The 12,755-nt window shown below is 39.7% G+C and overlaps 1 protein-coding gene across 1 annotated transcript; it reads left to right on the plus strand.

Annotated features, from left to right (window-relative positions):
• The first annotated feature begins 2,509 nt into the window (after positions 1-2,509).
• LOC143514132 (chloride anion exchanger-like) lies at positions 2,510-12,247 on the plus strand. The gene is made up of 22 exons (XM_077004972.1): positions 2,510-2,629; positions 4,084-4,208; positions 4,923-5,100; positions 5,355-5,494; positions 5,835-5,945; positions 6,323-6,483; positions 6,773-6,937; positions 7,325-7,477; positions 7,628-7,710; positions 7,811-7,958; positions 8,233-8,346; positions 8,904-8,981; positions 9,080-9,175; positions 9,254-9,360; positions 9,590-9,659; positions 9,918-10,010; positions 10,308-10,403; positions 10,710-10,931; positions 11,157-11,211; positions 11,344-11,477; positions 11,652-11,711; positions 11,806-12,247. The coding sequence occupies exons 3-22, from the start codon at positions 4,970-4,972 to the stop codon at positions 11,830-11,832; spliced, it is 2,244 nt and encodes a 747-aa protein (XP_076861087.1). The 5' UTR covers positions 2,510-2,629; positions 4,084-4,208; positions 4,923-4,969; the 3' UTR covers positions 11,833-12,247.
• Positions 12,248-12,755: the final 508 nt, after the last annotated feature.

Genomic DNA, 12,755 nt, shown 5'->3' on the forward strand with positions numbered 1-12,755 from the left:
CAGACATGATCTTCATCTCTGTCCATGATGCCATCCTTTTCATCATGTTGAAAGCCTCCAGTGGGAAATTACAGGTTACATGCTAAACCAGGAAGGATGTAATGATGATTATATTAGCTTGAATCCAGGTTAGATGGGAGATTTAGCTTGACAACATATGCAAGGGTCAAAGGGCACTTTAAGCATGTATTAACAATGTCTATAGAGTTTTATGTTATTGCTTTATATCATTTAGCAGACAAAATTCTTAATGTAATACCTTTGAGACATAATTACTCTTTAAAGGCCATTTTTATACACTACATGATTGATGCTTCTAAACAATTCTGGTTTGCTAAATGACAGAAAAAATTAACTTATTATCATAATAATGGATCAGTAATTTCATACTTGCCTTGTCTACAAAAATGCAGGATGGAAAAGAGCTGCTTCATGTATTTAACTCCTGGTAATATAAAGTGCTGCTTGAGGGTTTGTGAAGTTCTTGAGTAGTTTGGATGTTTCTGATGTTTTACCATCTCTTATCATCATCAGTTTTAGTATATGAAATGGTTTATGTTCATCAATTCCATTTACTTTTTATTGAGGGAAATGTGTGAGTTGCCAGCAGACTACTTGAATCATGGAATCGGAGCATGTGCAAAAGTAAATGAACCACAGCTGCATCTGTACAGCCAATTAGGTAAAAGACTCAGGTGAAACACACGTGAGTGCTCAAGTGATCAATTAAGCAGACCGATCAAATGATAAGCCCATGGGGAAAGATTTGAGCCACACTTGTTAAAAGGTAGAGGAAACTAACCAAACCACTGTTGTGTCAATGCGTAAAGAACAGGTCAACAATCAATAATTGCCTAACAACAATGAAAATGATTGGGTGGTTCCCAAACTTTCAAGCAGCACTGTATCAATGTCACATTGTCACAAGCAAATGTCACACAGCGTCAGAAGCTAATCCTCTGCGTTTCATTTACAGGCTATTTGTGGATTTTCAAACTGAGCCCAAAGCACTTCCAGTGTTGGACACATGGGCAGAGGCAGATACAGTGTTCCTGCTGCACTCACCAGTCTTGGAAACTTAAACAACAATAAGCACATATATATATGCTAACCACACTTCTGCACTAGATTACATTTTGCCATTAATGTTGGTCCTTTCTTGAGCCTTCTGGTTTTGTTTGACCACTGTATGCAACGAAAGCAGCACAACACAGAGCTTACCACACAGTTTACCACACAGTTTACCACACAGTTTACTTGTTGTCCCCCCTGGCCACAGACTGCCAGGGTGGATTGTCAATGAGCACGCACGCACACACACACACACACTCACACACACACACACACACACACACACACACACACACACACACACACACACACACACACACACACACACACACACACACACACACACACACAGGAGTCCAGCAACAGCAGATTCATATTCCAATTCTTCATGTTTAATGACATTTTGAAAAGCATGAGGTTACACTTAGTAATAACATTTGCTTGTTGTGTGTTTTTCAAAGTTAAGTATGATATAGAAATCATACTGAAATTGTCAGAACATAATGAAATAAATATAGTTTCAAAAGGAGATAACCTGACTTTCTTTCTTTGCTATCTCTTGTTATTTAACATTGTGGGAGTAATTTCACCAAAACTGCCATACCAACAGAAAAGCTGTGAAATGTCCCATTTCAGTAAAAAAAACTTCAACTTCCTGTTTTTAGTCAACAAACAGAGAGTAAACAGCACAACAGCACTCCTCTTTACCACAACAGCACTGTCTCTCTCTCACTGTCTCTCTCTCTACAACAATGTCTCTCTCTCACTATCTCTCTCTCTACAACAGCACTGTCTCTCTCTCTATTGTCTCTCTCTCTCTACAACAACACAGTCTCTCTCTCACCGTCTCTCTCTCTCTACAACAACAGCACTGTCTCTCTCTCACTGTCTCTCTCTCTACCACAACAGCACTGTCTCTCTCTACCACAGCAGCACTGTGTCTCTCTCACTTTCTCTCTCTACCACAAAGGCACTGTCTCTCTCTCTCACTGTCTCTCTCTACCACAACAGCACTGTCTCTCTCTCTCTTCCACAACAGCACTGTATCTCTCTCTCACTGTCTCTCTCTACCACAAAAGCACCGTCTCTCTCTCTCTCTTTCACAACAGCACTGTCTCTCTCTCACCGTCTCTCTCTCTACCACAAATGCACTGTCTCTCTCCACCACAACAGCAAAGAAATGGATGTTCACTGGGAGTCAAATGCACATAGGTTTTAGTCGTTGTATTCTCTGTAAGACTCTCAAGCTCTGTGCAGTGCTCTGGTAGTTTCTGATTAGGTAGAATAGATGCAGTAGTTTCGATGTTTGAACAAACGGGGTCATATTATGCTACAATAAAGCACTTGTGTTCATTGACATTCTTCTGTTGGTTACTTTGAAGGTCTGTTGTGTGCTTTTCTCCCCTCACTTTTAGTAACAGTAGCTAACGGCATTAATCACACAAGCAAACATACATGCGCATGCACACACACACACACACACAATCACACACACACCTACCTCCTAAAATCTATACCCACACCCAGTCCAACTTCACTGCCTGACTCTAGTAGAGAGGTAAGTCACAGTTAGACTGTTCTTTCATATCTAATACGAATGTAGTTCATCTGTGAAGAGCACAGAGCACCAGGTAGTTTGCAGCTACCTGTGTGTGTTCCTTCAAAACCAAACAAATTGACCTATTCAGAAACATCTTAAGGAAAAAGTGCAAATATTGAAAACCACTGGTTCTGACGTGGTCACATAGCCGTTGTATAGATTTACCTTTTCTAACACTTGTCAAGCAATTATAATTGCATTAGGATGCCCTGGTGGTGACAGCGTGAGGTGTAAATGGTGTTAGGAGGATAAGGGTGTGTCTCTGTGAACAGATTACCCACACAGTCCTGTACTCAGTGTGATTATTGCCCTAATTATTGATAAAATCACTAAGCTCTGTAAATGCATTGTGTCCCGATCTGATTATGTCTAATCTCTAGCTGCGCATGTAAGGATAAGCACTCTGACTGTGCATCATACAAACAATCCTGTAACTAAGAAAATTATTAATTTTGCCAACAGATTAATCTAAACTGCTGTATAGATACATATAGCTTTCTAAAATGTTTTAATCATATTGAGTTATATGATTTTCTTTCTGGAGATTTGGTGAGAGGTGGTTAGTAATATTATTTTGGTAAGAATAAAATAAGTTATGACCTTTGGATTCAAAAGATTGATAAGAAAGCATGTATTCTGACACTGTTTGGCCAGCATATCATTAGCTAAGAACTTCTCTGTTTATTTAACTATAATGATATTTTATATTTGTTCTCACTCTATTATATGAACTTGTTTTCATTTGTCTTTATTACATTGTTGATATTTCCTAGTCCTGAATGGCTGCATGTGTGTAGATGTTTCTACATGTATCTTATGAAGAGAATCTATAGCAAAAGTAAATTAGAGGAAAGAAAAGAGGTGTGTTTATAGAAGTATCAAGAATACAGGGGAGGCTGACTGCTGGGGAAGATAGCTGACATTTTGCCTCTTGCATGTGGACTAAGCTTGATGTGTGTTTCAGTCATGAACTCATGAAGGAAAATCTGGATTTGACACAGTGCTTGATTTGTTCTGGTGCTGACAAGGGCCAGACTGATTTGTTGCACATTTATTAACAAAAAAAGGCAAAACCCCCTTCATGTCTATGGTCATTCAATCATTTAAGATAATCCAATCACCCTACAATATGTTCTCAATGCACATAAACAAGGCAGATTAACAGATGTTTTGGGAACTGGAATAATCCAGAATTTAAATGGATGGGGAATGGATGACTGAATAGAGCACTCAATCAACAGTGTGACTTCTTTGAATCTTCTTTGAAACACTTAGAGTGGCTTTAGCCATTTTGATGGTCTCTATGGAAGACAAGTCATTAATGTATGTAATCAGGATTTTATCAAGAAGAACAATGGTCAAGGAGATGAAACCCATAAAGGATCTATTAGGACTGCTGTTAATGATTACAGAAAACGGATATTTATGGCTGGAAATATTCGGGAGAATCACACTGAGATCTTCATTTGAGAGCTGTTTGTAAGAAGAGGACACACCTGGGACACTAGAGACTGTAGTACATAACCAAGTATTTGAGGTAAAGTCAAAATGTTATATCTTTGCGGTCTATGTATATTATATCTATGCTAGTTAGATTATCCTGTTACACTATAACTGCAGATCACTGTTATTTTTTGTCAATTAAAATAATTTTTAACATGCTTATTTAACAGATGTATTCAAATTTGCACATTGTACATCCTCTTTTTTGTGGGGTTAATGTGGTTGAGTGAACACACGTTTTGCTTTCTTCCACCACTTGCTGCAAGAGACAGATATAATTTATGACACAAAATACCTAATGAAGTTAATCTGCACCAGAACAGGGCTGCACCTTTGTTGTACTGCCAGTTCGTGATTTGTCCTGTTCGTAACACGGTGTTCAAAGAATTTTGGGATTAAAGGATAAATCAACAGAGATTCGTGGGTCACAGTAATAGTTTTTAGTGGCCTGTTCTTCTAAAGGGATGAGAGGAGAAGACGAACCTGATTTTGCAGCACACTTGTGGAACATAAGGCTTAAGAAGTATGAAGAAGATTCAAATAGATTCCATCAGCATGTAGACTATAACTAAGAAAAAATGTTTTTGCTTGTCTGGACTACAATAACAGTTAAAGTAGAATTAAATGTGCTGGCAGGGTGGTCAATACAGATAACATCAAATTGCTTCTTCAGCAAAGGTTCCTTCAACAACTGTGTTCTACAGCTGTTTTAGAATTGTTTCATAAAAAGAGTTCTGTCCTCACCCAGAATTCTACAACCATTTCATCGCCAACACTTCTGACAGAGGAGTCACAATGATGCGGACATCAGTAAGTCAGTATATGGTGAAGAGACCACTCTACACAGAGGATGATTTTACACAGGAGCATGAGAAAGTGTGCCGGCAGCACAAGACAATGCTGAACCACGTTCAGCAATACTTCACGTAAGTCACAAACATCCGTTTAATTCAAACAGAACATAAGAACATGTCTGATAAAGAAAGGAAGTAAACCTTTTGTGAAGAATTGATGCAAGTTGTCTCTTTTAAAAAGTCACTCATATGGGGAAGACTTGGGAAGACGTCTGTTTAGTCCGATGGTGTGTTTGAAAACGCAGCAGTGATTAATATGTAGGAGAACAAAGCTAAGGCTGACTAGTCCTGGTTTACTCTCCATGTGTGTATGTGTGATAACACAGATGTAATCGTCAACGGGCAAAGAATGCCCTCCTCTCTGTGCTGCCCATCATATCCTGGATGAAAATCTACAGAATCAAAGAGTGGTTGATGGGAGATGTAGTTTCTGGGGTCAGCACTGGACTGGTGGCTGTATTGCAAGGTAAACTACAAAGCAAATAACAAGCAAACAAAGTAATAATAATCTGTGCTGAAATGTAAATAAGTGCTATTTTATTGATGGCATCTAAGACATTAATGCGAGCTGATGCTACCATCATTACTAAAATATGTTTGATCCTCTACACTTTTATCTCATTTATTATGTGATACTATATCTTTATGAACTGCACTTACTGACTTTATTTTAGTTTACAGTCATAAATGTTGGCTCACATCACGACTAATTTAAGACAGATGAAGAAATTGATAGATGTACAATTCATGTTAAGATTGTGCTAATGTAAATAATGACTCTTAATCTTCTCTTCACTGTTTTGTAGGGCTAGCATATAGTTTACTGGCATCTCTTCCTGCTTGGTATGGGTTATATGCGGCTTTTTTCCCAGTGGTCATCTACTTTTTCCTGGGCACTTCTCGACATATTTCAGTGGGTGAGTTTCAGGCAACTGTCTTAAGTAACGTGAATATGGGAAGCAATATGAATACATATGGCCTAAGGAGCTGCGAATATTTAATAGAAATCATTCATGCTTAGATAGAGGTTCAGCTTAAATTTACTTGTCCTTTTAATAGAAAACAGTATGTCAGAAGTATTATAAACCAGATAAACACTTATTCGACAACGTAAGGCTATTTTAGATTTTTTTACCCTTTTGCAAGATGCTAACTGGTGGACATCTGCCTCCCAGATCCGCTACAAAACAGAAGAAAAATAGAGCCAAACATGGCCCTGTTTATTTTACATTTGGACAGAGGGTCAAGTATTGCCTTGCCTTGCCTAACGTCTCCTCTTGTGTTTCCATGCCAGGAGCGTTCCCCGTCTTGAGTCTGATGGTAGGGACTGTCGTGACTAGGCTGGTTCCTGAGAACGGGTCCCAGGCCAACATTACAGGCTTTGAAGGGCTATCAGTGGACGAGCAGAGGGCCGTGGTAGCTGCCTCACTAACTGTCCTCATTGGCATTTTCCAGGTAGGCCCGGGCCTCTCTTCACAATAAACTTTTTTTTATTGCCTATATATCAGGTGCTATATAATCAAAATGTGTTACTATTATTACTTCCCTTTCCGTGATGCAAAAACGTTATGCTACGCTGCTGATATCAAAGCGAGAGTTGACTGACTTGTCGCGGTCATTAAGTCCATACGACTGGAGTCTTTCGCTCAAAATCTGCATCACACCAAGGCTCTGAGACACTGTTGCAGGTCCTGGATATTAAAGGCAGCGTGGCCCACCTTAATGTCATTCTGCTCTCTCTCAGCTGGCCATGGGCCTGCTCCAGGCGGGATTCATAGTCATTTACCTGTCAGATACTCTGGTGTCTGGGTTCACCACAGCTGCTGCAGTGCACATCCTGGTGTCACAGCTCAAGTTCGTTTTAGGGCTGAAGGTAGCAGGCTTCAGTGGACCACTCTCCATAATATATGTAAGTTTACGTATATTACAAGGCTCTGAGTTACTCATACAAGCTGCACATAGGTCATTAATGAACCGTATTTTCAAGCACATTAGTTGACCATACTTTAAAGTAGGCCTACATTATCTAGCCACTATCTTCCTTGAACTTTAACATACTTGGGGCTAACCCCTTTTCTCCCGATTTCTCAGGTTGATATAGCCACCAAACACACACACACACACACACACACACACACACACACACACACACACACACACACACACACACACACACACACACACACACACACACAATCATGACACATCATAGATAGCTTATCTCAGCACTAAAACACCTCAGCACACTTGTGGCCATGCTGTCATGCCATGCTTTCATTGTTCGTTTTAACTGTAGACTCTGGAGAAGATCTTCGGCCAGATCACTTCCACAAACCTTCATGACCTTGTCACATCCGTCATCGTGATGGTCGTGGTGTTAACTGTGAAGGAGCTCAACGAGAGATTCAAGTCCAAGCTTCCCGTGCCTATCCCAATAGAGGTCATCATGGTGAGTGGTGACCCAGTACCCACAAAAGCAGACTAATATCAGTGCCATTCATTTATATATTCTACCATAACAGAATAACTGTTGTTGACTTATGTGATACAATGCTGATTATTTTAATTGAGAATTCATTCGTCTATCACATCCTAACAGACTATCATAGCATGCGGCGTCTCCTATGCCTTCAGTTTCAACGAGTATTATGGTGTGGACATTGTAGGAAGAATACCAGATCAGTAAGTAACAAACTCCAAAAAATATATATTTCATAATTATCCATGTTATAACTAACATATCAGTATAATATATAACATACTATGCCTTCCCTTTCACTAGATTCGAGGCTCCCATGGCCCCAAATCCCCAGATCTTTCAGGAGACTGCATTAGAAGCTTTTCCTATGGCCATAGTGGGGTTTGCTGTGGCTTTTGCTGTAGCAAAGGTCTACTCCAACAAACATGACTATGTTATTGACGGAAATCAGGTCAGTGCTATTATCTGTGCCATGTGCCATTAACCTGTAAATGACTACCTAGGAGAGATAGCAGCACATGGTCTACCTCCACATTGTTTACTGTTTTCAGTTTTGCTCTTTTGTGTTTTTTATCAACAATTTATCAATAATGAAATTAATAATTTTAAATATATATTTTTTAGTTGTGATAAAATAATACCCAAAACAGGCATGCATTTATGGAAAAGTAGAAATGTAGCAAACTTAAAACCTGCAGTGGTAATGACTCATAATGTCTCTACAGGAGCTTATTGCTTTTGGGGCAAGTAACATTATTGGTGGAGCATTCAAATCTCTGGTATCCAGCACAGCTCTTTCCAGGAGTGCAGTGCAAGAGAGCACAGGCGGGAAAACACAGGTACAGCCATTTACTAAGAGCCATTCTACCTACAGTACCCACAGTATTTCTACAGAGTTGTGTTTCAAGTTCAATATGATCATGTATGAACCCACCAAAAAAAATTAAATAGAGGAATTTATTTGACAAAGACCATATACCAGCAGATATATAAGATTCTACAAGATATGTCTGTTACTGCCACGTGAGATTATTTTTCAATAGCACAAAGATACTGCCCTCTAGTGTTCAAATGAATTTAATTGGTGCAAGGTCAGAAAGAGCCCATATACAAAAACACAGTGACTCACTTTACCTTCACTTTTAAAGGTGCCTTTAAAAGTTTGCAGTTTACTTTCTAAATTGTAAATTATCAGTTTAACAGTACTGTATAACACAAGTCTGGCTGTGTTTAAAAGGAATAAATCCATGTCAGAGTATTTAATATGTGGCCTATCCTTGAACCTTCCTTGAGTAACCAAAACAGGGTTGAACCCCGAACCGTATTCCGGTGAACATTTCTATTACCTTTCCCACCAAAAAGAAAGCAAAGGAAATAATTACATTTCATTTTACAGGTTGCTGGTGTTCTGTCTGCCGTTATTGTTCTTATAGTAATCCTGGGGATAGGATTCTTGCTAGAGCCGTTGCCAAAGGTAAGACTTGCCTGCGTTGGTGTCATACGCATAAGTGCCCCATGCACAGGCAAACCACCCACACCTGTTTCATCCACACCTGTGTGCTGTGTTTGCAGTCGGTGCTGGGCGCCGTGGTGATGGTGAATCTGAAGGGGATGCTGTTGCAAGTGTGCCATGTTCCTTATCTGTGGAAGAAGGATCGGCCTGACTGCGTAAGTGCCCGTTTTACTTACTCTGACCGGCGCACTTGTAGCGGCTTTTATAAACCACTGTCCGTTCCCTCCCTGCAGGTTGTCTGGTTAGTGACCTTTGTGGCCTCCGTATTGCTGGGCCTAGATCTGGGACTGGCTGTTGGACTCGGAGCAGAGCTGATTGCTGTGGTCTACAGGACACAGTTGTAAGTGCTAATGTGGCTAACTGACCAGTAGTCTGAATTCAAGAGTCTTATGAAAAGAGCCCTTTGTCTGCCTGTACCAAGTAGCGATTAGGTGTTAACGAAAGAGAAGATCAATTTGCGACTTAAAAGTTCATATATTTTAAAGTTGGAAATTATTTTAAAAACGCATTACGTTTGAGCCTACAGGATGTTGAGTTTGTTACTAATGAAAACCATCTTCATCCTGCAGTCCACGCTGTTGTGTCCTGGCAAACATCGTTGGGACGGATATTTACAGGGACCGCAAGGACTATGTTGATGTGAGTGAATTTTAGTCACAATTGCCCCTTCAAACCAACTGAATTGTCCTCGATCCTTTCCTTAATGCCCAAAAAGATGTCTGAACCCACTGTTGCTTCAATACTAACGATCTGACTTAAGTCTGCAGTGCTGATGATTACAATGTAGTGGTGATAACGGGTGCATCACTGCATATAAATGAGATGAAACTGCTAACTGAACTGAATAAGACTTCATAGAAAAAAAAGATCACCTTTCTTCTTCTAAACTTTACACAGCTATATGAACCAGAGGGTGTCAAGATTTTCAGGATCCCTTCACCTATCTTCTTTGCAAATATCGACTTCTTAAGGGGGAAATTGATTGATGCTGTAAGTATTGAATATGCTTAGTAATGAAAGCTTGACCTTGAGTCAGTTCTCTAGCTCATCTAGCTTTACATATAGCCATAGTAGCTTCATCAACAAGTCAGATCAAATGATTAGAAATCATTTTTAAAAAGGTTATGGCACTGTTTTGGCATTGTAATTTACTCTTCCCTGTTCTAACTTGCCTCTTATAATGAACTTATGAACCTGTTATGGACATGCCAGACATAACAGTACGCCATGGAACCAGACACCATCTGTCGATTCATTTAATATACAGTCATCTTTTATGTGTTACAGGTGGGGTTCAGTCCCCTGAGAGTCTTGAGGAAGAGAAACAAAGCCTTGAGAAAAATCAGGAAACTGTTACGGAAAGGGCAACTCAGCCTCACATCTGTAAGTCCAGCAAAGAGCGATTGTAGTGAACTGTGCTTCAACCTTCGTTCCGTAAGACAGATACTTACTAGTAATGCTAATCTAATGTGTAATAATGTGCGCCAGTCATGTGGCCATCATGCTTAAATGGCCTTATGGGACAGTAAATAAGAGGCTCAAAACCATTTTTATGTTCTTCTTTTGGTATTAAGTTTGGAATTTGGCCTTATGGGAGGTAACGTGCTTTAATGTCCCTGCTGGCAACTCCAGGACGATACTTGTTGTAAAGCTATTAGGCTCCTTTGACAGTCATTTCTCTGGGTCCAGAAAGGACTGCAGACAGCAGGCTCCTTGTCTGGCTCTGAGGATGAGAGCAGTGTAGAGGACCTGGATCTGCCAGCGGACTTCTCCGGGCTTCCTGTCCAGGTGAACTGGAGAGCCGAGCTTCCTGCCAGCATCTCCGTACCTCCGGTCAACATCCACAGTTTGGTCCTGGACTTCTCTGCTGTCTCCTTCATCGATGTCTCAGCGCTCAAGGGCCTCAAAATGGTATTGTGGTTGTTTGCTCTCTTAATGTTTCCTAGGAAGACAGCAAAAATAAAAAATAAGCATTTTTAGGAATTAATATAGAGCAACAATAAAGTACAGTGCGAGCTACATATTCAATACTGTAGTGTTGTCTATATACATTTTTATAACAAGCAAAAGAAATGGTGACATGGGGGGGTTTCTACATTTTGTAAATGGTATAATATTGTGTAATAAATTTTGCAGGCTTTGAAGGAGTTCATTCGTGTCGACGTTGAGGTTTATATTGTGGCCTGTGACCGTAAGTATAATCATCTTTCCCTTATCGCTGCGTCCATGAAACATGAGAAACTACCACGCAATAGTCATGTTACCAAATGTAATAAAACAGAACATAATGACCCATGTCTAACCTTCTAATTGTTGTTTGCAGCGTACATATTTGAGAAACTCAAGAGCTGTGAATTTTTTGATGAGGAGATTCAGACGTCAATCTTCTTTCTGACCACCCATGATGCAATGCTGCACATCCTGCAGCGTAATCCACCCCTGAGCGTGAGTGAAAAGGTGAGCGAGCTTCAGCATAATAAAGCTTCTGTGTTATTACCAGTCTCCACGATGCACGATTACATTTCATTGGTGCAAAGCCCTGATAAAACCTTTGCAATGAAGTACATTTTGATGCTAGGCTTTGGGGGAAAATCCTTTCGCCTCATATGATGAAATAATCGACTTTTACAGGTTTTCAAGAACACGTCTGAGCTGAGTAATGGAGTCAGCTTGCGCAGCAGAGATAAAACGGTGAGTGCATGTTAATTTTTGCAGATTCTGTAGGAATTTTAAGAAATTAATTAACACCTCACCAAAGTACTCAAGAAATTTTTCTTTTTTGCAGGACAAGGCACCAGAGACCAGATTTTAACAAACACCTTCACATCTGCTTCCAGATATACTGGAAACAGAGACTGCTGGATGCTGCAAATATTTTTTAATTTACATTTTGTAAATAAAAAATCTGTTATACTGTACAGTTTAAATGTGAGGCATCAGTGGAAACACTGATATGGTCTCTTTATAATGTCTCTGGGTTACTGGAGATAAACATGGACTGTCCTTCAGAGCTGCTTTTGTATATGTAAAATATTTTTGGAATAGATTTTGTAGTATAGTGTAGTATATTTGGGATGCAGTGCATACCACTATTTAAAATAAACTTCTGAACGTCCAGTCTTTTATTTTCTTTGTTGGATTGTTTGCTACAAATTGTGTGTTAGTTTTGCTAAAATCTATTATTTGTACAGTGTGTATGTGTGGATGGAGATCACTGTTAATTAAAATAAAATGTTGCTACATGAGAATTATACAAATCACTGCAATTCCCTGTCAGTTTCTTTGTTGTTATCAGAAATAACAAAAGCTCTTGACAAAAATGTATAATAGATATTACAAAGATACAAGGAAAACTGTAGGGTAAATCTTCCTGGTATATTAACTGGTAGGATGTTCACAATTAGGGAAAAACAGATTTAGATTCAAATAGATGTAAAATCAAATAGATGTAGATTCAAATAGATGTAGCAGGGTTGCCAACTCTCACGCAATGAGTGTGAGACACACGCATTTGACTGTCTTCACACGCCACACATCCGATTTCTCACGCCGAAAAAAGTTTATTTACCTCTCATCCATATCCAGGCCCGTCGCGATGGGGCAGGCAAACCAGGCAATTGCTTGGGGCCCCAAGCTGGCCTGGGGCCCCCAGACAACAACAGGTTAAGAATTAAATGCAGCGACAAACTGTGTGAGCCCCCCTTTACATTCTCAAAGTCATGAGCAATGACACTG

This window comes from Brachyhypopomus gauderio, chromosome 5 (assembly GCF_052324685.1).
Source record: "Brachyhypopomus gauderio isolate BG-103 chromosome 5, BGAUD_0.2, whole genome shotgun sequence".
NCBI lineage: Eukaryota > Metazoa > Chordata > Actinopteri > Gymnotiformes > Hypopomidae > Brachyhypopomus > Brachyhypopomus gauderio.